Source organism: Argentina anserina, chromosome 3 (assembly GCF_933775445.1).
Source record: "Argentina anserina chromosome 3, drPotAnse1.1, whole genome shotgun sequence".
Classification (NCBI taxonomy): domain Eukaryota; kingdom Viridiplantae; phylum Streptophyta; class Magnoliopsida; order Rosales; family Rosaceae; genus Argentina; species Argentina anserina.
This window is the reverse complement of record NC_065874.1, coordinates 3626695-3654663: the sequence shown is the minus strand read 5'-3', so window position 1 is coordinate 3654663 and position 27969 is coordinate 3626695. Positions and strand designations below refer to the sequence as shown.

Sequence of the window (27969 nt, the reverse complement as noted above, 5' to 3'; positions counted from 1 at the left end):
TCGGAAAATCAATAATAGTAGATAGGGGAAACGTTTAAGAGACGAAGACCGACCCACACGCCATTACAGGCTACGGCTTCTTCAATCTTCCTAACCCGAAGTCCCTCTCTTCTTCTCCGATTACTCAAAACCTCTGGTTTCTCAATCCATCTCTTCCCATCAATCTCCTTCATGTTTCTTATATGCCCAACATCAACATAGAGCAAAAGCTCGATTAGGTTTAGAACTCAATGGACAGCGATCATCACAGCCCCAATTCAGAACTTGATCCCGAGACTCTCTCTTCTAGGGTTTCCGACTTCTCGCTGCACGACGACACCCCCAACTCGGAAGTTCAATACCCTCCGGTAATTTTCACTCTCGTTTGTTTCTGTAATTATGGATTAAAGGTTGAATTTTTAATCTCGTAAAGTAAGTTTTTGGATTTCTGTTTGGGTAGCATTGGAATTTGGTGATGGTTTCTTGAGGTATTTGATGTTGAATCATAATAAAGTCTCAGTATTCAAGTGAAAATTTGTGTATAGAAAAATTGGAAATTGGAGCTGTAAAAGTTAAGTCTTGAATTGCTCATGTATTCATTTTAGTCTGTTTTACCGGTTGTAATTTTCACTGTTTATAGTTCGAGTTGTTACTAATTTGGATTAGCTAAAATGGTGGATTGTATTGTTTATTTGGATTACAGGATGATAGAGAAGGTAAAAATCATTCAGAGGATAAGTATAGTGACTTCCCAAGAATGACAGAACCTAGAGAGGATGAATGTGAGCTAGATGGGAAGGATAAGGGGGTATCAGCAGCCGGCCGCTCGGAGCAAAAGAAGTACTTTTATTATGATGCTCCACATTATGAAACGACAGGTGTTTGGATACCTGTTTCTGTTCCCCCCATGTTGGAAACGGATCATGAAGAGTGGTCGAAAGGTTTTTACGCAAATGGGGGGTTCTTTCCCGAGAATGACATGGGTTGGGAACAGTTTATTGATGGTGAGAAGGAGATGACCATGTGGGATGTGATGGTGGAGATGTTGCTTGCGGCTCGTGGGAAAGTGAGTTCATTGGCTTCGCCTGATCTGTATGGATGTCGTATTTCATGGATGTCTGATAAGCTACTAGAGCAAGCGTGGCAGGAAATGGCACAAACACTCACAGATGCGAACTTGGCTCATGTACACGAAATTCTGGAAGCTGACCCGCCAAAGTGGCTGGCCGATAGTTCTGCATCTTCTTGCATGCTCTGTGGCACGCAGTTTCATCCGATCATGTGCTCTAGGCATCACTGTCGGTTTTGTGGAGGGATATTTTGCGGTGACTGTTCCAAAGGAAGGAGTCTGTTGCCCAAAAAGTTTCGGGTTGCAGATCCTCAGCGTGTTTGTGATGTATGTTGTGTAAGACTTGAGTCTGTACAGCCGCATTTAATGGACCAAGTAAGTCATGCTGCTCAGGTGCCAACCCATGATCTCACGGACCTTAGCACTTTAAGGTCATGGGTTAATATTCCTTGGGGACGGTCCATGGAGTATGAGATATATAAGTCGACAATAGCAATCCAGGCTTATAAGAAGGTACAAGTTTTTGAGTGTCAAGACTGTTTAATGTGTATGTTTGGTACCTAGTGCCTACTTTTTTTGAAAGACTTTTGAGTTAAACCTACAATTGCCAAACTGTGTTACAAGATATCTGTTGTCTAGTTTAATGATGTTACAAGAATTAGTTCCTGCACTGATCGTAATATACAGAAGAATCGTGAATTTGGTTACTAGGAAATTAACATGTAATATTAGTGAAAGTACCTCATGTATTTGATTGGACAGGTATGTGCCCTAAAGCCTGAGAAGTCAATTCCCGATGCCATTTTAAGACAAGCGAAAGGTCTTGCAATAATCACTGCTGTCAAAGTTGGAGTTATGGTCACCTACAATATAGGCACAGGACTTGTGGTTGCTCGCAGAGAAGATGGCTCTTGGTCTCCTCCATCTGCTGTTTCAACCTTCGGTGTAGGATGGGGAGCGCAGGTGAAGTATTAATTTTTTTTAGTTATTTCAATTGTAAATATCTGTCAGATAATATACTATCTTTATATCTTTTCTAATAGGAGGAAGAAACTATATTCAAGATGTGTACAGAGAAAAATCATCGATTCTCAACAGTTTCAAAGAACATGTGGTTTTTGCAAAAATACTGCTCTTTTGCTATCTAGATTATCAATTGAGCATTTTTGTGTCACATTATCTGTTTAATACAGTTGTTAGATGTTCGTAATATGATGGCCAGCCTTTTAAATTTATTTTTTCCAGTTTTCCATGTATCTATGTGTTTAAGATACGTACCACTTCCTCCTTGTTGCAGGCTGGAGGGGAGTTGACTGACTTTATCATTATTTTGAGAACAAATGAAGCTGTAAAGACATTCAGTGGTAATGCTCATCTGTCAGTAGGAGCTGGCTTGAGTGCTGCAGTTGGCCCCTTTGGAAGGGCAGCTGAAGCTGATTTTCGAACCGGCGATGGTGGTTACGCTGCTTGTTATACATACAGCTGTAGTAAAGGTGTGTTCATATTGAATTCCAGTATTATGTCTACCTTCCGGAATGTGTTTCTTCGTCTTTTATTGATTTCTTATCAAATACAACTTCACCCACCATTTGGTTTGCAGGTGCATTTGTTGGATGTTCTCTTGAAGGCAGCATTGTAACCACACGCACACAGGTGAATTCTCGATTTTATGGCAGCCAGTCACTGAATGCATCAGATATACTCCTTGGCTCATTGCCTAAACCACCGGCGGCTGCCACTCTCTATCGTGCACTTTCAGATCTATATCAGAAGCTTGAGCGTTGACAAGTTGAGATGGGGCTGGGGGAATAAATCGTTGAACTGTGTATATATGTTGTGCATATGCTATGAAGGTTCTTTGCTGCCATTCTTTGCCCATGAAACAGTTAGCAGGGTATAGCATGTCCATCGGGTGTAAAGCAAGATAACAAAAACGTTCCTCAATGGATGAAGCTTTACTTTCTATTGCTAAATGATCTTAACTCCGTGTATATATTCATACCATACCCCTTTCTATTTGTAAATATGACCCATTGGAAAGCAAAATAACTTGGGAAAAAGAAATTCTTCTAAGACAGCTGGTTTGTTGATCGCTATCAGGAAGTGTATCAGTCATGTCTCCCAAATTCATCATTCACGTTACTTCATCAAGGTGTGCTTGTAACTCTAAGTCTTTACAATTTGTAACTTCTAAACAAGGAACCTGCTTGCTGATGCAAGTCCCCTTTAGTATTTCAAACTGCTGATTTATATACAACTACTATCATAACAATCTTTTGTATCTAGCCAGTCATCGTACGACCTCCGCAAGGTCTATCACACTCACCTTTGAGGCCATTCCACTCAGCTCTGAGTCAAAAACAGTGTTAGATCCGGCACACCTAATCTTAGATCCGGCACACCTAATCTTAGATCCGGCAAACTAATTTGGACAATAGTATGAGGTAATCAGAAACATAAGAAACTCTGCTACTAAATTCGTTGAAATAAATAAGTTTGGACGTAAAAGTTCATATATACCGTTATGGATGTAATTATTCAAGTTTATCTAGAGAGAAAAAAAATCTGAGGAAAAATGTCTAATAGTACTCCCGAGTATTCCAAATTTGCGAGGCCAAATTCCTTAAAAATAATAGTCCCATTGGCCTTATAACCATTGGAAGCGGTTGCTCCAGCCTGCAAATGAATTTCAGACTAGGAGGCACCAGTTGTTTAAGTTGCTTAGTAGCTTGTCTTCTTTCCACCTCCGTATCTTTGCTGCCATATTTTAACAACATCCGCTCACGAGAATACCACTCTTCAACACGGCAGGCATTGATGTCTTCGATCTACTGGTATCTTTTGAAAGTTACTTAACAGAGTTGAGATCATTTCAGTGTCCAGAAATACAAGCATCAACGTCCCATTTCCTTAATTTGACAATAGATGTCTGATGCGTGGAACACTGTTATCGTGTTCAATAATAGGTACCTGAATACATAGCAGAAATAACACCTACTGATCTTAGAGGCAGGTTTACTTCAGCTACGCGTACAGGTTCATACATTGTAAATGTGAGATGAACTGCTAGAGCATATAATTCTCTGATTTCTAAGCTAATTTACATAAGCCGCACAGTTAAAGCTAATGTAACATATTCGCCTAGTGATATGCACAAGAAGCTTCATGTTTTGGGGTGAGATTGGTCACTGGAAAATTATTCCTATTGGGAAGGGCTACTATACTTTTTAGCTTTGCTTCTGACGCCAACAGTACGTTAGCGTTGTGTGAAGCGAGGTTGAAATCTGTTTATGGACGCCTATTTAAAGGAAATTAATATGATCTTTCATTGAAACAATGAACTGATTGAAAGAAAAGAAATTTCCCTGAGCAAACAATGATATTGCTCTGAAATTCATAGCTATTTCCAAACTGAGACAAATCAGACAAAAACAAACATTCAAGAAAAAAACCAATCCTTCCGACTGTGAAGGGCAGAGGACAAAAGGAACATAAATAGAAGAATCGGTTTAACAGAAGGGGCAAACACCACCATGAACTATTTATAAATTCAATTTTTAGTTCTCTTTTGTTGAGAAAAAATGAAAAGAGAAGGAAAAAAAACAAAGAAAAACAGCTGCTCCTAATCACTGTACTTCTAACTGACTTAAAACATTCAGGACATGAAGTTGAACTCTCCCAATCCATACTCTCAAGCCTGCCTCTATCTGCAGCATAAAGAGAAGTTCTTGAACATAACCAGAAAATGCAATGAACTCTCCGACAATCAACATTCAGCTGAGAATGGATTATCAGTTACCTGGTTTTAGTGCTCCCAAGAGTGAGTTCAAGATCATCCGACACACATTCCTCAATCCTCTCACCTTCCCATGGTTTTACTAACCCTGCCGTATTGCTCCCAAAGGCAAACTCAGCTGCCATCCCATCTGACATTGGAACATCCCCAGTGTGGTCTAGTCCTGCAGCAACTACAGGGGAACATGTTCCGCTTTGCCCAGGAGTCCACATCCGAGAACCCCCACCTGACAAGGCCTCCTTCAACCCAAAAGGGTTCCTTGAGACAAGGCTAAATGTTGGGGATGATGGCCCGCTTTGGAGCCCAGCAAGCCATCCTGAATCAGGAAGAACTAGGCGACCAGGGCTTGGGGGAGTAGACGAGGGCAGGAAAGAATAATGCTGGCTACCCCAGTTTGATCCAGCCACAGCTTCATCCCAATCACTTTTGGTTCGAGGAGTCCGAGAAGTTGGGGAGCTCAGAGGTGGAGTAACTGGAGCACTAATGGAACCCCCTGGAATGAAGAGTTGAGGGAGCTTGGATGTGGCAGATGATGAGCCTGACGACGAGAGGGTTTTAAGCCATGGGATAAGAGAATTGGCATCAGCATTGCCGTTTACATTTGCCGGATAGCGAGCTGGACTCGGGAAGGAAGACGATGCAGGACTCGGATTGTAAGATGCACACGGGCTCGGATTATACGACGCACATGGGCTCGGTTGGTATGATGAACATGGACTTGCTGATGTCGACCCTCCCATGATGTCCATTCGATCCACAGGTTTCATTCCCTGCAAGTAACCAACACATCATATGATGATACAAAATTATTCAAAGATTTAGCATTTCACAACATACTACAAATTCCTAGTAGACCTAGGATTGTCATGACCTATATTACCTAATTATCAAATATCAACTAAAATACTAGTTGCTAATTTTCATCACATGAATACAGTCTAACACAGAAGCAACATTAGTGCCCACAGCCACAATATAATATAGGAAGCTAAACTAAAAAAATGGGGTGGCACATGCACTCAAAATCAGAGACAAGTAAAAAAAGAGGAAAAATAATGTGATCACGTCCAACACAGCGGCTAGTTAATGGTTCTCCGGCCCCGCCCTCCACGACACGCCACCTCCCCCCTCCCCCACGCTTTACTTTACCTTTACTTTATTTTTTACTGCCCCAAAAACTCGAACAAGCAAAATTACAATTCTAACCCCAGTGGAATCCAAGAGAAAAATACCAAGTCAAGAAAGAAGAACACGAATGAAGTACCGCCCCACGAGCCATGTTATCAATCCACGCGTGATTAGCGGTCAAAGTCGCCGTAGAATTTTTCAAACGAATCAATCATGCGTTTGGAAAAAAGACCTAACTGCCCCCGACTCCGATGTGGTAAATTTGCCAACAGTGAAAAAGGTAAAAGAAACTGGAAGAGGTAGAAGTTATCGGAATCTTTTCAGAAAGAGAAAGGGCAGAACCACAGAGCGAGACTGAGAGAAAGTGAGAACGAACATTCACTTGCATTAAAGCCAAGTGAGAGTTTTGAGGGCTGAGCAAAAGGCCCAAGGACAAAACTACCCCAACCAAGACACGTGAATTCTCATAAACAGCTGTGTCAGTTTATGTTCAGAGATGACTCAGATGAGGGTAGTTTGGGAACACTGAAAAAGAAGCTCTCTGCAGGTCCTTCTGAGCTGTGCGTCCATCGTGTTCATATATGAACCGAATCTCAACGTAGCCTCGTTTTCTGTACTCGACCACGCTGTCGTCATTAACGTAACGTACACCGGTGGATGCGAAACCAATCAAAACAACCAGACCAACCTCATCCGTCCGATCGCTAAACCGCAACCGCACACGGCGGACGTCAGCAAAAACAAGAAGCCGAAAACTCCAGATCAACTACGATCGGATCTGTTAATATGTAGCCGGAAATGAATAGAGCAGAGTACTCATGAACTCCATTATCTCTAGTCAAAGGTGAATATTATTAGTGCAAACGAGTGAATTACCTTGCGGTAAGTGGTGCCGTCTTCTTCAACGGTCCAACCGGCTTCGTTGCAGAGAGCTTTGAGAACCTCGTTGTTGTCGCAGTGCTTGGGGAGCTTGTAGTTGCCGTACATACGGAGGCCGGAGTAGATCTTCGCGGCGATGGCGCGGCGTCTCCGCTCTCTCTTCTTGTTGTTCTCCCTCTCCTTCCACGTAGGCATTCTCGTCCCGGACGTCATCATTAATCAGCGTGTATGAGTTCGGGATCCGGACGGAAAGTTCAGACCGGCGGGAACCGGCCGGCGAGGAGGTGGTGGGGGATTGTTGGCGTGTTTTTTGATAGGAGGGAGGGGAAGAAGTGAAGGGGAGTTTTAGACAAGGCGAGCTAAATAGTAAATACGAGTGGTGTGTGAAAATGGGGCTGGTGTTGATGAAAACTACGGAAGTGCCACTGCTTTATTTCAAGGCTCTGACTCCGGAATCACGGGGCTTAACACGTGTTAAGGCTTTTGAAAAAGGAGGGAGGTGCTCGTGGCCTCGTGGCCTTCGACGGTAGCTATCGGGGTCCGGGGGCACTGAGGAGTGACGACGTCGTTTTGGTGTTTTGAGCAAAGAACCTGCCTGACATTATTGCTTCATTTCTCTATCTCAGAATCATCATTTTGGCACCAACTGGGTGGCTAGTTGATTGAGGAAGAGGGTAGAATGGGGATGCAAGGTGGATAGGATTATGATTAGTGTTTGAAATAATGGTTTTGTGGACCATATCGATATTCAAACGGTCGTAGTCACTTTGACCTAGTTTTGATGATCTACCTCGACCGCTAATGTTAATTCCGTCATCCTAGTTTGAGTAATTGACGAGGCTTCCCGGTCTAACTAATTGAAGAAATGAGCGATAGTGAAGTCATCTCTCAGATTTCAAAGTGAAAGTAGATATTTGATCGTGAAATGTAAAGCAAGTTAAAAGAAAAAATTGTTTGAACCTAGATATGTATCAAAACAATAGCAACGGTAATTGTACTTTAATAGATTTTAGGCAGTTGATGACTATTGTATTGTGGCTCTTATACACACAATCGATGGTGGTTTCGCCAAACCAAAAACTCTTATACATGAATTATGAATATGCTTTCAATTTGCAAAATTTTCATCAAGAGTAATACACTTTTTCTCACAGTGTTTGCTGAAAAGAGTATAAATAAGGATGGTTTTACACTTATACTAACTGGTCACGATTGAGAAAATACGCTTTCGTATTCATGATATCTATCGTATTGTATATGAAATTACAATAAAGAGTATCTGCACGCTAACCCTAGATTTGGGGACTCGAAACTACTATTATGGCTAAATAAATACAAAAGAAGTTAATGATGGTGTACGAGCAACTAGTGTAGATTAGCTTAGGACGGTCATGACTCATGACTCATGAGTGTATAATCGGATAGTCAAAGAAACATGATCGGGGACAGAGATCGCGATGGAAGGGCCGATCGAGTAGGTGGGGCACCGCGCGGCGGGGCCGGGTTGCTTGCCGGCGTGCAGTGGCTACGATACAACAGAGATGGTGCTGCTTTCTGTTGTCTTTTGTCAGTGAGCCACTGACATGTGTGAGCTGAGAGACTGAAAGAGATGGAGAAAGAGAGAGTTGTTTGTTGGTGGTGGAGTGTGAGATGATAGCCTGATGCTTCTTCACCAGAGAACAAGAGGTTTCAATCTCCAGCTTTCACGTGAACCGTATATGGCTGATGGCTCTGTATTTGGATCCGTATAAGAGACTGACATATATCCTTTCATGTCTGGGTGGTCATCGATGAACTAGCTTTTTCTGATATGATCTGAGCCAGGCACTTTGTACGGGCCCGCCCTTGTACCACCGGGATTGTCCGGCTCTGCTTTCTCCCATATGCCTTGTCGTCAATCTTCGGCTGATTTGTGCCACTTGGTCGTCGGAGTTCCGCTACTAATTGATCGATCAACCAGACTGTCCAATAATACTTGTAGTTGGATGAGATGGAGTGTTCCATACTCTAGGTAAAGATAATTTCTACGAATGACTAAAGCTATCCGTGGTTTATAGGTTCAATGTCATTTGTAAAATGAAACCAATAGATCTGAGTCCGAACTGCACCAACACATGAAAATCGGAGTGAAATTATAGTAATAATCGACAATATGCAAATAAATCCGCAACAAACAAATATTATCATACATGTTTTTATCACGAATCACTAATTCAGTTACTAGCAATCTTAAGAGTTCCTTAATTTGAGTTAATCACTAATTCAACTTATTGCGAGTATAAAATCTGGGGTGTATTATTCACGCATATTGTATCTTTATGGACTAAACTACCTGCACAAATCCGAGGTTAAGGTCAAGACCAGCGGTGCGCCGGCCTATGACTCTCTAAAGCTTAGGTTAGAACCGAGTCAGGACTTGAGCTCGCAGGTTAAGGGCTTAGAGATACGTTACTTGTTTTAAGAGGTTTCTAGCTGCTTTTTATAGGCGCAATGGAGGAAGTGCTACTTCTATTTTTCCGATATGGGAGATTATTTCGTACAATATGTTTTTACTGCTCTAACGAGCAACCTTAGCAGTGTCGACAACTGCGTCTGAGCTAGAGGTGGTACGTCTTGCCCTGCCAGCTCAGTGCTCCACCGGGCTAGGCTTACTCCGGTGAGTCTGGCGGTTGGAACGAGGAGAAACCCCGCCGGGAATGACCCTGTTTAGGGGAGGTGTTAACACAGCTACTCGCGATCTTATGAGTTTTTCTAAATTTGAGTTAGCGACTTGTGCTACCCTAAAGAGAAGATTTACAGGCAAACATATTTATGTGTTCAACTCGAATTTGTGTGCAAGATTCCTACATTTTTTAGATTTAAGATGTGATAGAAGATACATCTCTCCAAAGTCAAAACATTGTTTGCATCAAATTTAACAGCTAAAAACACTGTATTATACACTTCAACGGAGTGCCATGAAATCGTCACCCATGAAACGTTTCAAACTTATCAAAACCAATCGTGCATCTAGGGCATAAAGATTTGATTTGGTTTATACTTTTAATTAAGTATCCCTTAATTAATATTGATACAGTGCAATCCATCCGAGGTCTTACAGCTTAGAATAAATAGATTGGAAAGCAGCAAGCAACCTGCAAAGTCTGACAGCTTGTTAAAATGATGGAAACCGTTGAAGATAAGATTAACAAATGAAAATTATGGAATAAGCGAAAATAAAAACAAAACAAAAGGACAGGGTCATCTACACGTGCGCCGCGGACTCCACGAGCGTTATCAAAAACCCGATTGGAGCCCACACCCTCGGGTCCGCCATTCTCTTGGGCTTTTGGCGCCCTTTTTTGGTTTATTAGTGTTCCCCCGTGGTGCGTGGCACCGATTGTGGGCTTTTATATTTAGTTGTGGTGGAGCGCCACCTCTAATCATCTCCGTTCGTCACATCGACGGGGCCACGTGATGTCCGATATGCCCGCCACCCACCAGGCACTCCCACTCTCCCAGGACTTGCCTCATTCAATCTTTGCTCCTCTGTAATCCATCGAGCCTTTTTTGCTTTCCCTTTGTCTCTGGGGCTTTTGGGCTCTTCTGATTTGGGATTTTCCGGGCCTCTGTAGTTGCCGGCGAAGGGGGCGGTCCGGTCGGAAAAACAGCGATTGCTTACGGAAAGCCGGGCTGGTCGACTCGATACGAAAATCAAGTGATTACATTGAGTGGTGACTTAGTTAATGGTAGGTTATTTTCGTACGGACCAACTGGCGACATCTTTGGACATGATCGAGTTTACTGATGGCTACCGACAGTCAAAATGTACCGACGGTTTTTCCTTGAAAGTGTCTTGAGAATAATCCCGGATACGGCCTGGTTATAGTGTGGGCGGTTAATGGTATCTAAATATCGAACAAACGACTACTTAAGGCGACGACCTATTAATACAAGGTCATACTAGATTGTCAAAAATAATTTATCTCATTACATAGTAAGTTAGTTTATACCATATTGTTTTCGTACTAATGCACTGTCAAATGAGAACAAAACCTCATCAAGTCGAGCTTAACGATTGATATTTCTAATGAATTTACCTATTGTGTAAGATGAATTCAAGATGATTGTTGCAAAATAATGAAACGAGAATAATAACAACGTAAAAGAACATAATGTAACTCTTTATTGATTGATAATGGGGCATATATATAGACATTACATATGGAATATTCAGAAGAATCAGATATTCATATATATTACATTAAAACATAATCTACTCCAATAAGAAAACATAAATAGGCTAAGACACACACAAATGTAGAATAATAATTCTCCCGGAACACTCATACTTGTGTTGCATACCAAGGTTGCATGGTGCACATAACATTGCCTCGGTAAAAACTTTGTCAAGCAAAATAAAAACTTCTTGGGTGAAAAACAAAAGCTTGATCGAAGGAGAAAAAAAAAAGCACAACACATTATCTACATTTGATAGCATCATGTGAGGTAGACTCCTCCTGAAGTCTACGAAACAACTCCCCCTTATTAGTGTCATAATCATGGAGTACAGAGAACAACATATACAATGTTCAGTACATGCTTCTCAAAGTAGTTTTGGGCTAATGAAATTATTAATATAGCCACACATTCTTAGATCATACATACTATACATAGCCAAACTTAGATCTTAGGAAACAAGATTGCATAACAACTCAAAACAAGAGTTTGCAATGAAAAATAGATTCTCGGGTGGAATGACCTTCACAAACTTAGATGATCATAACTTATTCATTATAATAGGTATGAGTGAACCGTAAAATGTTATGGAAAGTAGACACCCGTGGATTTCCAATGACATAAAGTTCACAACCTGACTCGATCAGAGCAGTTCACAGTGCTCTTTCGAAGTTGACTGACTTGCAAATTCCCGAACAGAACTGTCATACTTTGCTAAAACGGTCATAACTCACTCAATATGACAGATATAACCAAATGGTTAATGTCCCTAGAAAGTATACACATGGACCTTTCCAACGGTACCAAATTCATCATATTTAATCAAGTGAGCTATCATGTAGGTATCATTGAAGTTGACCTACGAAACTGGATAGATTTTGATTTGTCACATTCAATGTGTCTTTTATAATGGAATAGAGGAATCGACCAATGAAAGGTTGATTTTTTCCGAGACGAAACCGTACGCATCATCTACGTTGCCAGTGTTGACTGCTACAAGGTGTACGTTGATATTGCTAGAACTGTTGATGGTGTTGGTGTGGATAACATTTGTGTTGGTTTACTAAGTGTAGAACTAGAACCATGTCAAATGAGGAATGCAAGTCCAATGACGATGAATAAACGCATAGTTAGTCATATCATAATGAAAGCAATAATGTCGCAACAACACTAACATATATGAATCTATAGCTCATTGAACCTCTCCATCATCCTTACTTAGACGGAATAGAGAATCAAGAATTAACTTTCATATGAACACATATGGGTATGAGTTTTTGCAACTAATTGTACTACGTTCTCTTGAACGTCGCAATCTGACTGCATAAGCTCTCTTTGGTCTAGAGGCATTTAATCAAGCAATTCAGGTCCTTCGAGTACTTTCATATATGTGTCAAGATCCATTTACATATATGCTATGACCCCTATCATATTCTGCAAATCAGTTTTCATGGACACTACTACTGATCAAGTAAGGGAAGCAATTGAGTCCATAACAAGAGAATATAACTCATCGTAGTCAATACTAGGATAATGAGATAATCTTTGCGTCATAAGTTCTGCAAATATTGCATGACTTCATCATTCTCATTACATTTACGAACAATGACTAACATAATAAGTCTAGTTCAACCTATATTGATTCTTTCCACTTCGGTCAAGTTGATCATCGTTGATACTTTACAACAGAATAAGAGCATAAGCGAATACATCATCAATCATGAGAGATCAATCCATTAACACACGCGCGCACTTATACGATCAATTAAGAGATTTTTTTTGTTCTCTAATATCAACGAAAGGAGTTTGTAGCGTCTCACAAAATCTTAGTTGATAGATATGTTTAGAGAATATCTCTTGATGATGGGCAGAATACTTGTGCCTATGCACCTCGCTTCTTTCTGGTTTTGATTCAAGAAAATAATGGTCTCCACCTTATCTAAGTAGGAGCCAAGAGCGAAGCTATGATTTTTACTAGTCCATCATTGCGTTTGCCACCCTTATTTTATGGTGCAATATCACGGATGCCGACAACACCATAACATTTAATAGTGCCATTGCCGACTTCTTTCACACTGTCAGGGATGGTGCTAACGGTGCGAGGACTCAGTCATATGAAATTCTCCCATGTTTTGGGAGTTCCAACCTTAGTGGCACATCACAACATTTATGTGCGATCTCATCACTTTCGCAATATCGGTAAAGTTATTGAGCATCGAATCTTTGACTTTCTAGAGTTCGATAATGCGTTGCACTTCTTGCTTACTTAGAGCAGTGCGAGATCTTAATGAGACATAGTGTCACACCATATAAATTTTTGGCGCTAAAACCGGAAGGTGAGCATTCCATATCTCCCCCTAACGACAAGAAGTATGTCTCATCAAAGTGACCGTCTACGGATTTCGCAAGATAGAGATCCACGGTTGTAGATTGGAAATAACAGACAAGTGTTGGTGATTCATAATCAACCAAAATACGTAATCGTCTCATGTAGACCCATTTGAGATACTAAAATGGAGACACATAAACAACTTCACCAAATAGGCGTTAATGAAAAGAATGTTGGGTCTGTATCCAGTAACCATTTAGTACGCACTAAACACTTGATAAATTGTGGGTTCGAAATGAATAAGTGACGCTGCATGCAACATTACATATCTCCATGCAAAGACCAGCATGTTAGTACCCATAACTAACTATGAGCTCTGTTGGATCGTACTATGAATGAACATGAGGAATTATATGTTCAACGACGATTCTAGTAGATATGCAAAACGAAATCATCAAAGGTCTTGGTGGTGAACTTTCCAAGGATATACAATCGAATACATTAATATGGATGAGAAGGGTGGTGAGCCCTTAATATAATGATTATAGCTAAAAACTTAGCATATACAACATTCTATTATGGATAGCAAGGCGACGAGTAACCAACACGTCGTTGCACTTAACCTATACCATAAAAATACCGAAAAATGTCTGCATTCGTTTGGATAGGATCCACTAATGTGACCTTAAATACTTTATAAGAATGAAATATGCTCAATTAGAGTATTCACATGAGAAGATTAACAATAAGCGTCATCAATTAAGCATGTTTTGTTAGGAGGTCGTGCACGGGGGGCATGCAGAGCTGTGCAGGGGCCGTACAGGGAAACTGTGGGACAACTGCAGGGTATGCATGGTAGCCGCAAGGGCTGCATCCCCTATCAGGTTCCAGAGCCGTGTAAGGCAGGTGCAGGGCAGTTACATGGGCAAGTAGTAGGGTTGTGTACAACCAATTTTTGAATGTCTGAGAAAGATATTCCTCTGCATTCTCAACATAAGTATTAAAATGAAAATTATTGGCATGTATGACCTTTAAAACTTAGTAAGAAACGAAGATATAAAACACAATCTCTGCACGAGATTCGTAAAACAACTACTGCGTTGTAGAACAGTGTGAGTGGTTACGCAATCAGCAAGAAACTTGACTTCGCCGCGGGACATCATCAAAATAAATTAAGAGAGTCAGTGACATAAGGAACAATTCCAAGTAATACCCCGTAGGACATTGTTAGAAAAATGATCAAAAAAATAAATAGTACAATCATATCGAATGTATCACATATTCACATGACAATAGAACTACATTCTTTAACTTAAGAGTTGGAAAAACATGGTATTGGAGCAGTTGAATATCAAACAGTTATGATGGTAAAAAACCATCCAATTGGTATGGGTGGTCACCAATATAAAATCGTTTGAGCTATGAAAATGACTTGAGAAAACCAGAAAGATAACCGGACAACCATGTCCAAATAACTCAAAACCGAATGAAACTTTAGCAGGAAAACGCTTCAACATAGAATGTTGAAATATGTCGGAAAAACAACGAGAAAACGGTGAAGAATCGCTAGAAAACTGGTGGCACCGGTGACCGGAAAATCAGCCGTTGGTGGCCGGAATTTGACCAGTTAGGAGGCCGAAATTCATATCCGACAGGGAGCGCTGGCAGGAACCGGTCAGTGGTGACACAAACGCCGGAAATGGGCCGGAAGGCGGCCAAAATGACCGGAAACGTTGGAAAAATGTTCCGGAAATGTGTCGGAAACGCCAGAGATCATAACAAATTTTGACATTTCGAGGTTTGTTTTCCAATTGTTAAGTGCCAAATTCGCAATGTAATACTATTGGGGTCTCATGTAACCTAAAATCGACCAATTTAAGAACCACATGCAGTTGCATACGTTGACCATTCATGTTAGGTTTAAGGCAAATAAAATTCTCACGATATCATCTTGTAAACAAGGAATATGAGAAATTTTATTGAATAGACCAATCTTTAATACAATACAGATAAAATTCCAATTCAAATAAACAAATTAAACTAAAGTCGAGTAAGAAACATGGCAATGCCAACGTCATACTTGAAAAATATGAAGTAGAGAACATAGTCAAAATAGATTGACTAATCAAAAGTTCATAGCAACAAAACCTTGCATATTTAATCGGGCAGAGTCTTAGTCAGAGACTCAAAATCTGCTAACTTGAGAATGAAAGAATGTTACGTTTTCATTTCAAATATACCCTTAATAGAAAATAGATACTGGAGCCAAAAATGGTTTGCGTTTCTTAGATGTGGGAATGCATCAAGGTCAACTCTGATAAGACAACGTCATAGACGTTTATTGAATCACTAGAAGTGTGTCCCATAGAATTTTCTATTTTAGGATCTTTTGTCAGCAAATAGTGTTGTTTCATAATAGTGAATTTCAACTCAAATAAATGAGTACGTAGACCTTGAGATTATTGTTTATAGACATGAATTTAATAAAACTCAAACATTTAAATAACAGTCGCGATGGCGACGCATCCACAAGAAACGAGGGTTGTATTGGTTTCGAATAAACGAAACAATTCAAGTATGTAACCTAAATTAGAAGGGTTGTGATGTATATTGTCACAAAATAATCGATACATATCAGTGATTCTCATGATCGCACCCAAAACAACAATGTACTCAGACGACTACACAGAATCGATTTATTCCCGTCAAATAATAACGTGACTCCTTCAGGACCGTCACAAGAAAAACATCGACCAAGAAGAAGGGTCGGAAAAAAGATATGAAGAAGGATAATATCGCCTGATAATTTATATATATATGTTCAAAAACAACAACTTTAAGAAAATCTTACTTGTTGGTTTGTCAAATAGACCTCATATAATTAAATTGCTCTGCAAATTGATTGTCATGCAGGAAAATTGCTTGATGAATTCATTTTCCTTGTGAATCTTCGTACTAATGTCATAAATTACTCTTGAGGAATATTTATCTCTGGTATGCATGTCATCACAATGATACGACGATTGATCATTTTTCCTATACGAGCATTTTAGTTATAAAGATATGCCGAGAAAACAATGAAATAAAGAAATAGGAAAAGAAAAAGGGAAATAAAAAGGTAGGCCAAATAGGCTATTGTGCTTGTTAGCCGTAGGCCCATAATGGGCTACTAGGTTGAATTCTTCTTGCTAGGTCAGATTCAACAGGTTCAGGTTGAGTTCTAGATTTACATAACTAGGTCAAGATCGACGGTAGAAGGCCGAGTCTGGGATCAATGATGACTTGTGCTATCGTTTCGGGCTCAACGTAAGAGGAAAACCAGATCAATGGTTTCTTGGGAGCAAGGCGTCGACGCCGTCGGGCTTGAAGCTCCGGAGGATTGAGTTGAACGATGGAGGAGGTTGACAGCGCTACTGAGTTATCGTTGATGCAACAAGCGTGTTGGGTCGGACAAAACATGCGTCAGAGCGGCAACACTAGCAGGTCACTGACACGGGGAACTACTGCAGTTCAAAGATGAAGGGTGCCTAGAGAAGAAAACTGGGTGCCCATAGCAGATTCGGTTTATGTTTTCTTTTGGGACAAATATTTGCCGACTCAAAATTTATGGTGATTCCAAGAAGAAAAAGGATGTTGGGGACAAGGATTTCAGAGCTAGGGTTTTAATTTTTTATCTGGTGGTGGCTTCGTCGCTCAGACACTTTAAAATAAAGTGCATGATAACATGTTGCAGGATAATGAAACGAGAATAATAACAACGTAAAATAACATAATATAATCCTTTATTGATTAATAATGATGCTTATATATAAACATTACATATAGAGTATCCTGAATAATCAGATATTCATATATATATATATATATATATTACATTAAAGCATAATCTACTCCAATAATAAAACTTAAATAGACTAAGACACATATGAAAGTAAAATAATAATTCTCCTAAAATAATGATTTATTTTTTGAAGAAAATCTTACTACAGGTCTATAATGTGAGAATATGATGCAATCTTCTCCATTACCTTTTGTTTTTGTCTTTCAATCCAACCCAATACCTTGTCATTAGGTTGACAATTTAATATATGTCTCAAATGTCACATTTCCATATCTCCTGCATTAAACAACCCCAAAAAGTCTCGAGACATTTTCCATGGTGATCTAGGAATAATACAATTCTTATACTTATCTTACAAAACGTGTGGTGTCTGTAATGGGGCTAATCTGGAGCCACGTGTACGCCTGACCTTGAGAGATGCTTGCCTTTCCTTTAAAAAACCGCCTTTCCTTTTAAGCAATTTACTAAATTATTGACAGATCTCTTGATTATAGAGGCCAGCCCACCCAAGCACAAACGTCACTCGCACCCCTCGTTAACAGTCTTTCCCAAATCCGGCGTTAGAAAATAGATATCAGAAAGTGTGGATGAAGCTAATCCTAAACCAGAATCATCAAACTAATCAGAATATGTCCGGCCAAATCTTGTACGAGATGGGGTTGAAAACAATGTAGTATGATATAACTTATAACTCGGATAACTGAGATAAGAGAACATCATCTCACAATCAACGAAACATGTCTGTTCGGGTGTTAGAGTAGTCAAAATTATTGCTAAATAAAATCTCATAGTCATAAAATCTGCGATTGCCCGTGACTTTTCCCACCACCATTTATACTACAGTAACTTATAAATTAACATTCTAATTACACGCGAGAAAATTCATTTTCTTATATATCATTTGCGAGCGTCATATACAACGCGCTCCACCAATGTTCCTCATTTTGCAAAAATTCAAACCAATTGAATTAATGCACCACCCCATAAAAAAAATTCTTTGACAAAATTAATTAACAAATTCTTTTATTCTCTTTTCCTTTGAGATATCTTATTTTTACATCCAAAACTAGTAGAGAATAAAACAAATCAGAGAGAAAATTCCAACGCGTCTCGAGGACAAAGGGACCCCCAAATATTTTCGAGAAGCAGAATCGTTTTGGGGAGTTGGGAGTCGACCGCAGTCGAGAGCCTTCTCTGCAACTTCGTTAGTTTGTCCCTAAATTTCTCGTTAGTTACTTTTGCTCCAAGCTTGGTGTTTTCAAATGCAGTGAAGAATCTATGAAAACTGTTTCAACCATTAGTCAAAACTGCGTTCCTCATATTCTTGTTCTCTCCAATTTCTCCAACCAAAAAAACCAAAATAAATATACGAGAGTTTTGGTGGTGGTTTTTTCTGGGCATAAAATTCCGGTAACTGACCAACCTACTATCTCCGAAGCTTCCCTTATTTCTTCCCCCTTCACATTTCCATTGGCTTTTACATCTTTATTGAGTTTGTGATTGAAATTTGGAATCTTTATTCTGATTCTGCTAAATTGTCGGAAAGCTCTTGTCTTTTGCTGTCTTTGGTCGGAAGGGTGGAACCATTGCGGCTTTGAGCTTGAAAATCGGGGCATTGATATTAAAGTATTGAAATTTGTGCTGGGAATTTTGGCGTTTTGAGGAGTGATTGATACATTGGTTACTGGGTTTCACTGGGTTTTGGATTTGGGGTTTTTGGGTCTGGTGAGTTTGGGAACTTGGGATGGATGAAGTTCAAGGCATTTCTGGATCTTTGCCTCCTTTTCTTTCCAAGACATACGAAATGGTGGATGATTCTTCGACCGATTCGATTGTGTCTTGGAGTGCTGGTAATAGAAGCTTCATTGTGTGGAACCCTCCGGAGTTTGCTAGAGATTTGTTACCGAAGTATTTTAAGCACAACAACTTCTCTAGCTTCATTAGGCAGCTCAACACATATGTAAGTGTCTACTTCAGTTCATATCACGTTTTGTTCTGCTGTGTTGTTTTAACATTGGGGATATTGGTTTGTTTGGTTGTTGTAGTATTAGTTTGCTGATATTGATTGAATTGTTTGCAATAGGGTTTTCGAAAGAGTGATCCTGAGCAATGGGAATTTGCGAATGATGATTTTGTAAGAGGCCAGCCACAGCTTATGAAGAATATCCATAGACGAAAGCCAGTGCATAGTCATTCTTTGCCGAACATCCAGGTCCAAGGACATGGGAGTTCATTGCTATCTGAGGCTGAGAAAAAGAGTATGAAGGATGAGATTGAGAGGCTCAACCATGAAAAAGAATGCCTTGCTGTGGAGCTACAAAGGCATGAGCAGGAAAGGCAGGGAATGGAGTTGCAAATGCAGTTCTTGAAGGACCGCTTGCAACATATGCAACAGCAGCAGCAGACCATGGTGGCTTTTGTGGCTCGAGTTTTGCAAAGACCGGAGCTTGCCTCCAATCCTTTACCGCAGTTTGAACTCTGTGGCCGAAAGAGGAGGTTTTCAAGTGTCGATTGGGCCTATGATAATGTCAGCGTGGGAAATGGTCAGATGGGGAGTTGGCAAAATGTAACTAGAGAGAATATGGAGACGGGAAAGGTACTGCAGTTGGAGTCATTCCTTCATTTTTGGGAAGATACAATCGATGATGCTGGCCAGACTCAAGTTCAGGCTAGTACAAATTTGGAGTTGGTTGAATCTACAAGTTGTGGGGAAAGCCGAGCTGTATCCTGCATGCAAATTGTTGACCAACAATCCAAATTTCCAGAAATTGATATGAATTCGGAGCCTGCTGCAGCTGTTTCTCCTGTGCTTGCTGGAAGTGTTTCTCCCGAGCCTGTCAGAAGTGTTTCTCCCGAGCCTGTCAGAAGTGTTTCTCCCGAACCTGCTAGAAGTGTTTCTCGTGAGCCGGTTAGAAGGGTTTCTTTTGAGCCTGATGCCTTAAAACAACAATCATCAAAAGAACGAACAGCTAAAATTTCTAGTGCTGGTGTCAATGACTTATTTTGGGAACAGTTCTTGACAGAAAATCCTGGTTCAACTGACTCGCAGGAGTCGGAAAGAAAGGATTCTGATCGTAGGGGACACGAGATTAGTCCTAGTGACAATAGCAAGTTGTGGTGGAATATGAGGAATGTAAATAACCTTACAGAACAAATGGGGCAACTTACTCCAGTAGAGAAAACATGATTCTATCTGTTTCCTCTGGGACTGTGCTGCCCAGTAGCTTACATATCATACCATAGGTATGGATTTACATTTCTATATAGGACATATTACACATTTACACACATCTGTGTTTGAGTTCAGTCTATCTTAGTTCAGTGTATATTACTGTATGCTAACTGCTAGTCTTAATACCTTTGAAACCTAATAGTTGCATTTAACTTCTGCCGGAATTCTCTACCTTTTCTTTGAATGTCATATCATTATGGTGTTATCATAATTGTTTCAATACATGCATTTCCATCTACAAGATCATGTTATTTTATCTGTTTGATCGAGTATGCTCCTTAGAATGTGATCCCCTTCCTTTGCAAGTGAAGATGGTAAAAGATTGCTTTGAAGTTCAATAAATTTATAATTTTGGTGAATACCTTCTCTACTGCTCTGGCATTCTATAGATATTTACTTAATGATCTTTCAGCATATAGGTAAAGCCAGAATCTTTTAGAGATGAAACCTATAGAGCGTTGGTTAGAATTGTAGTTTCACTTTTCAACTTCAAATCCAGGGTGGATTCTGTTGTAACAGTAAATTTAGGCTTGTTAGGACATTCACATTTTGAAGCAATAGATGAAAGCTAAAACTGCAGCTAGAAATATATTAGTAATAATTATCTATATACAATATGATCATTAGTTTAGCTACCACTAACCAAAAGAAATTAGCTAGTTGTTGCAACATTGGTCGTTCTGTAACTCACTACCAAAACAGGCTTGATTCAAATCAAACCATACCTGCCGGAAGACCTTGATGATTAGATCATGGTATTCGTCGCTATTCAGTGTCAGGTAACAAGCTAAGAGCTCTTCAAGATCGTCTGGCCTGGTAATTTTCTTCTCCACAATCATCTCAACCATGGAATCTCTGAAGTCCTGTTGTGGGTCGAGTGAACACTTCACCACTGCAAAGCTATCCAAGCCTGTTCTCACCTGGTGCACCTTTCTCTCCTTGGCCGCCTTCGCTTTTGCCATGTCTTGGAGAGCTTTGATTTTGCAGAATTCGACTCTTGAAGCTGTTCTTGGAGAGCAAACTCTGACTTTATTACTCCGCTTTGGTCTTGGTTTTCTCTGTAAGTCCCTGCTTATGTAGACAGATTTCCTGTGTTTCTCACTCTTTGCCATCACCTCTTGTATCTTCCCTTCCTTCAATTTTTGCCAATCTGAAGTCGGATTTTCTTCACAAACTTCTTCTTCAATTGTTTTCAGATTCGAGGATGCATAGTGATACTTCCTTGCACTAGAAGCCAATCCATGCTTACTATCCTTCTCCTTTGTCAAAATTGTTGTTGCTGCTAATATATCCAGTATATCATCCTCTTCTCCTGTTTTGCTTGATCTCTCTTCTGGTTCCTCTGCTTTTCTTTCTAATTCTGACCTCTTCTTCCCTGTAACTCCTGCATTTCTTTTCCTCAACATCCACTCTTCAGCATGCCTACTTTTACTCATGGCTTTGGAAGCTATCACCTTCGAGGGCCTAACTTCAAACTCTTCTTCAGAATCGTACCGAACCGATCGCAACCCACCTCTACTATTCTTCTCTCCTTCAACACTATCCTCACCAAAGGACAGCCTCCAATATCCATCATCACCATCATCATCACCATAGAACCTTCCACCACCCCCACTAGCAATCCTTGGTGAACCCAAAGATGGAGAATTCCTCTTCCCTTTTCGACTCACTTTACCGGGTTTTGCCTCTAAATTCTCAGTCTTTTGCTTGAACTTCGAAAGCCATGAACTTGGAAGGACATGGGAGATCAAAGACGGCTTAGAAGTTGTAGTAGTAGTAGTAGTAGAAGAAGAAGAAGAAGCAGAAAAGGAAGGTGGAGGCTTTTTGTTCTTGCTACTACCCCACTTCATTGTTTTCATCTGTGACTGCTTGAATTCTCTTTCGAGTTCGAGAATGTTTGAGGAGTTGCAGAGAAGGTAAAAGGATTTGGAAACTGAAACTATAGGATTGAGTTGGTTGTAGCAACAAAGGAGGGACGGTTAGAAGTGTTCATAGGAACGTGGGGTCTTAATTCTGTGTTTTCAAAAGAAAGGCCCGCCCTAAATCTTGTGACCACTTGAAGCACTTTTCCCTACTTTTCTGGTTTCTACCAGGATAAAAGATTGGTGCCCATCATTATGGGACCTCCTAACCTACTGGCCCCAACACACCTTACACTAATGAGAGAATTCAACCCTTCTTGAATCCTCTCTGGTATAGAACATAGATCATAGAACAAACAGACCCAGAAACATTAATACAAAAGGTTTAGGCTTTTAGGTGGTACTGTGTACAAGGATATTAAGATTGATGGGTGGGATTTTAGAATAGGAGTACTATTGTCATTGAGGAAAACCATTGTCATTATTGAGAAGTATTATTGTCATTGAGTTGCACAGCTTCCAGGATGTACGAGGTGGAGGCAAAAATGTTCAATTGCATTGTCCTTGCAGTTTTTTTTTGGTCATATATCTACTGTTTGGATGAACCAGATGGTTTGCTCTCTTTTGCTTTGTTGCTTTGTCTTTGGTTCTGAAATTTCTTGACTTTTAACAACTTTAGTCACAAAAGAATAGTAGGTCCAGTATGACAGTGGGCAAGAGTAGTTGAATGTAGCAGGGTCGTCTGAATTGAGTTAGATAGGCTGACCAGAAAGTTGGAGAAAACAAACTTGATGGTTTGCTAATATATCTGATTTGGGCTTGTAAGCTTTTATTGCAGATATCTATTTGTATTTAGTGGTTTTGATGCAAATTAACTTGGTCCTTGGTCACCAACCAAAGAGAAAATGTTGTTTAGGGTTTATTGCAAGTATCTACTTTCTTTTACAATATGACAGTAAAAACTAAAATGGGGATTTCTGTAGAAATGTTTTGGCTTGTGTAACCATTAATCAACACTAACAAGTATATTCTTAGCTGAGGCATTTGAAAAGTTTATATGTAATATAGTGATTAACTGATTATGATCTCCCTCCAAAAGCTTGTGCATGAAGAAAGGTAGCCATTTCCAGTTGGTAGGTTGCAGTAGCAATGATTTGAAAGGGATAATAGTCCATTTTCTAGTTCATTTCCAAGGTTTGGCTACAGGCTAGGGGCGAAAACAATTTTACTGAGGTGAAAATTGGCATCAGCATTGATATTGATAAGTGAAAAGTAATTCTAATTGGCCAAATGAAATCCAGAGCTTAGCCTGAGGTTGTTGGTAGATCCAATTTGAAGTTGAGTATACAACACATATTCTTTAATTAGGAACCAGAAAGTGGTTATCATGTTCCAAAACAAGTCAGGCAGCTTATGACTTGGGTTTCTCTCTTCTTACTAATTTACAATAGACTTTTGTATGAAACCTCTGCTTCACATCAATGCGAATACCTAGTCAATTGAAACTTTAATTTTCTTCAATGAAAGTTAGGATGATAGTTTACTTTGTGGCTTCAAATGGGATATTCAGAAGAATCAGAACTATTAAGTTTTCTCCTTTCTGTGCTTTCTTCTTCATGGCATGGGATGAGAAGTCTGTTTGTCCCTTTCTTGGTTGATGGGAAAGTGATTCTGGTAAAAGTGTCATTTCGAAACAGATTGTGCAACAAATTAACTGATGATAATAGTAGACATATTTTGAACGAGAATGAGTATGCTCCTAATTATCAGCTTTTCAAAACATGGCACGAGATAAGAATGAGTATGCTTCATGCAACAGAAAGCAAAAATCCTGACAATGAAGTAATTCTCAAATATAAGACAGAACCATCTCTACAATAGTTCTCTCCTCTCCTAGGGAAATAGTGCATATGAACACAGCTTAAACTTCATCAATGGCCAATAATATCCCATGTTCTTTTCTTCTTGTTCTTTTCCTGGTGGAGCTTTTGTTTGAAGGGTTTGTGAATGTCAAGAGTGAGTATATATCTGCAGTTGGTGATCCAGAAATGAGAAGAGACGCTCTTCGAGTTGCAATAGAGTCATGGAATCAGTGCAATGAGGTTGGACAAGAAAATTCTCAGACAGGTAGCCCAAGAGCTGCTGATTGCTTTGACATATACAGAGTTTATTCACCACAGACAAAAAGTAGGCTTCCCATCCTTCTCTATTCTATTCTGAATTCAAAGGATGATGAACACATTCATGCCTTGTTACTTTAGTAAATTTGTACATGAACATTCTTCTTTGGCTTTTAGATGTCAAAAGTGCTTTATAGTAACTTTTGTCTTATATATGAGATAAATTTATTTCAGGTGACAGCTGCTCTATCTGCAATGAGATGCCCTATGTATTAGTCCATAGAGTCACAGATGCAGACAACAAGTTAAGGACAGGAGACCCTTTTCTTGGTCTACAATCAAAGTCTCAGTTTGATGTAGACCTTTACGCGGCGGATAAGGAACTATATTTGGGATCGAAATGTGAAGTTGATGACACCCCCAGTCCATGGCAGTTCTGGATGATCATGCTCAAGAGTGGCAACATGGACACTAATGCTGCCAAATGCCCGAAAAATGGCCAGAAAGTTGGACCATTTAGGCCTGACTACACAGCATTTCCTTGTTTCGGAGATGGCTGCATGAACCAGCCATACATATACCATGACTACACCAAGTTGCAATGGCCTGATATATCTACTCTAAAGGGAAGGTTTTTCGGGTCGTGGGACTCGAATTGGGATATGAGTAATGGAATGGTGGAGAACAGTTCTTACTATTCTGTTACTTGGGAAAAGAAAATTGGAGAAGGAAGTTGGGTTTTCCACCATGTCTTAAGGACTTCAGCTAAGTATCCATGGTTGATGCTTTACTTGAGATCAGATGCCACACATGGATTTTCTGGTGGCTACCATTACTCTACAAGAGGGATGTCCAAAATTGTAAGTCACCCATTTCCTTGTATATAACTGTCCAATGGAAACTGCAAATTTTTTTTTCTTAAAACAAGGTATCTATAAGAAAGCAGACCTTTATAAAATGATATAGGCCAAAGTAAATCACTTGCCTCCTCAACTTTAACCAGTTTTCTTCTGTGGGGAACTGGGAATCCAAGTTACATGTTTAGTTAATTTGACAATAGAAAACTGGTCCTAGTTCAGGGGAGAACCACTATTTTCAGTCATTTTAAAGGCACATACCTGTAGGCTGTAGCTTTCTTTCAGTAGTTTTCATGAAAGCAAACCATTCTTGTTATTCATACATATGTACTTGGTTTTCTTAAGATTGAGTGATCAATGAAGAATTCCCCATGATATGCAGATTCCAGAATCACCAAATTTTAAGGTGAGGTTCACCTTGAATGTGATCAAAGGAGGGGGTCCTAACAGCCAGTTCTACCTAATGGACATGGGGAGCTGTTGGAAGAACAATGGGCAGCCTTGTGATGGCAATGTGACTTCTGATGTCACTAGATACAGTGAAATGATCATAAATCCAGAAACACATGCATGGTGCAAGCCAGAAAAGCTCGATGCATGTCCACCTTACCACACATTTTCTAATGGAACTAGAGTTCATCGAAACGACACATCTCGCTTCCCTTATGCAGCTTATCACCTGCACTGCTCACCAGGGAATGCAAAACATCTTGAGGCACCTTCTAGTCTATGTGATCCATATAGCAATCCTCAGCCTCAGGAGATACTTCAGATCTTGCCACACACGGTTTGGGGTGAGTATGGGTACCCTACAAGGCAAGGAGAGGGTTGGATTGGGGATTCAAGGACTTGGGAGCTTGATGTTGGGAGGTTATCACAATCACTTTACTTTTACCAGGTTGATACTTATTTGTGATGAAAAACTAAATTCGATCCAAATGGTTTTTCAATATGAACTAACTGAACAAGTGGTTAATTTGCAGGATCCAGGAACTAGACCAGCTAGAAGGCAATGGATGTCTATAGATTTGGGGACTGAAATTTTCAAAGACCCTGATCAAGTTGCTGAGTGGACTGTTAGTGACTTCAACATACTTGTGCCTAAGCAATGAATGGGAACAAAGACACACTGACTAGCTTGGCTGCTTGAGCTTCATACAATCTGATGTTATTATAAGGCCTAAAGACTACCTTCTACCGGAAGGATTGAGATATAATTACACAGAATCAATCACCGGTCTTCTTCTCCTATCCAATTTTGGAACTTTCAGCAACATAAACTCACACAACATATGCTTGAAACTTGAAAGTTGATTAGCAGGGATACATTGAACTTGTAAAGTGTTTTGGTTTCAGCAGTTGGACGTACTTTCTGATTTAGGTTCTGTTCCAGACCTTTCCATTTTCACAAGAGTATCTTGGAATTCACTTGTAGATTGTTTTGGTGTCTGTTGGACTTTCTGATTTAGGTTTTGTTTCATCACTTCATGCTTGCCTTTCCATGATTACATCAATATTTATGTTATTGCAACAAAAGGTGTTTATATGTTTATCGTTGTATCGTGTAGAACGTTTACATTAATTGATTAGACAAAACAAGCTGTAATGAATTCATACAATTTATACATGTATACATATCCCCTACTCATTGCTCTACAAGTCTAACTTCACGAGTTGCTTTACGATTACATGCATGGATGCATATCAGTAGCTCCACAAATCTGTAATATCACTATATTTGTGTGAACTATGTCTAAACTGTACTCATTATGTTGAGACGACATAGGTTTTAGTGTCAGCCAAGAATACATAATATGAATCTTAAGGGCGGATTAGGATTAGGTTTTACTTCAATCCTCTTGTTTCTATTTCACCCCATTATCATCGTTTCGCATCAGCAATTAGGTTCACAAAGATGTCAAATCAGATGCTACTGGAAGAAACACAGGTATCTGGAGCAGAATTTGTAGGAAGCCAAGCTAAGCTAGTAGCAGATGTGCTACTTTCTGGATTGGTTCGTTCTTGCTTGCTTTGGTTGGGTTCAGCTCTTTGTTTTTACTCTTTCATTGGTAATTGGTTATCCCATAAATGACTTCCATATACAGATCCTATCTAGAGTATGAAGAGTTCTTTTATTTGGCTCATTATGTTTGTCACATTTCCACATATCTATGGTTCAATATAATATTTGACATGATAATCGGGTGGTTTGATGTTTCAGATGTATATTGTCGTGTTTCTTTTGCATAATTTTTTTTTTTTGAGAAGATATGCATGGAGAATTAGTCTTTCCTCTTGACTAAAACTGTATTTTTTTTTCCTAACGTGAACTGCTCGGGTTTAGAATTTCCAAGCATGACTTGATTCAGCAGACTGGCTCAAATTCAGTAGTCTATGCACGATAGTATGCATCGACTCTAAAATGGGATTATTAATTCTTGGTCTTTAGCCAAAAATGAAACTTCAAATTCTTCCTTGTTCATGTTGGGAATCAAGATTCAACCATGTCATTATTTTGTGGTCTTGTGCTGGCCCTGTTTCAAGTGCAATGCCTTGTACTATTATTAGTACGTTTGATTAGACCGAAATTTCAAACACATGGAAACCAAATAGACTTCAACTAAGTCCTTCACTATATCTTTTTGTGCTGTAGAAATGC

The 27969-nt window shown here is 39.7% G+C and overlaps 5 protein-coding genes across 6 annotated transcripts; 3 read left to right on the top strand and 2 right to left on the bottom strand.

Moving 5' to 3' along the window:
• The first annotated feature begins 16 nt into the window (after window positions 1–16).
• On the top strand, window positions 17–3123 carry LOC126786360 (uncharacterized). The gene is made up of 5 exons (XM_050512164.1): window positions 17–347; window positions 683–1561; window positions 1811–2011; window positions 2346–2541; window positions 2649–3123. The coding sequence occupies exons 1-5, from the start codon at window positions 231–233 to the stop codon at window positions 2831–2833; spliced, it is 1578 nt and encodes a 525-aa protein (XP_050368121.1). The 5' UTR covers window positions 17–230; the 3' UTR covers window positions 2834–3123.
• Window positions 3124–4552: 1429 nt separating this feature from the next.
• On the bottom strand, window positions 4553–7194 carry LOC126786368 (BES1/BZR1 homolog protein 4-like). 2 transcript variants are annotated; one of them, XM_050512174.1, is made up of 3 exons: window positions 6849–7194; window positions 4848–5614; window positions 4553–4755 (listed from the first exon to the last, which is right to left on the bottom strand). In XM_050512174.1, exons 1-3 carry the CDS (start codon window positions 7065–7067, stop codon window positions 4752–4754), a joined length of 990 nt encoding a protein of 329 aa, XP_050368131.1. In that variant the 5' UTR covers window positions 7068–7194; the 3' UTR covers window positions 4553–4751. The 2 variants fall into 2 exon arrangements, with proteins under 2 accessions (XP_050368131.1, XP_050368130.1); XM_050512173.1 differs by having other exon boundaries at window positions 4553–5614; window positions 6849–7193.
• An 11210-nt stretch (window positions 7195–18404) lies between these two features.
• On the top strand, window positions 18405–20635 carry LOC126786366 (heat stress transcription factor A-4c-like). The gene is made up of 2 exons (XM_050512169.1): window positions 18405–19199; window positions 19323–20635. The coding sequence occupies exons 1-2, from the start codon at window positions 18984–18986 to the stop codon at window positions 20424–20426; spliced, it is 1320 nt and encodes a 439-aa protein (XP_050368126.1). The 5' UTR covers window positions 18405–18983; the 3' UTR covers window positions 20427–20635.
• Window positions 20636–20957: 322 nt separating this feature from the next.
• Window positions 20958–23481, bottom strand: LOC126786367 (transcription repressor OFP5). Its single transcript, XM_050512170.1, has one exon. The coding sequence runs from the start codon at window positions 22328–22330 to the stop codon at window positions 21128–21130; it is 1203 nt and encodes a 400-aa protein (XP_050368127.1). The 5' UTR covers window positions 22331–23481; the 3' UTR covers window positions 20958–21127.
• Window positions 23482–24013: 532 nt separating this feature from the next.
• LOC126786362 (uncharacterized) lies at window positions 24014–26767 on the top strand. Its single transcript, XM_050512165.1, has 4 exons — window positions 24014–24520; window positions 24688–25313; window positions 25693–26208; window positions 26294–26767. Exons 1-4 carry the CDS (start codon window positions 24268–24270, stop codon window positions 26420–26422), a joined length of 1524 nt encoding a protein of 507 aa, XP_050368122.1. The 5' UTR covers window positions 24014–24267; the 3' UTR covers window positions 26423–26767.
• Window positions 26768–27969: the final 1202 nt, after the last annotated feature.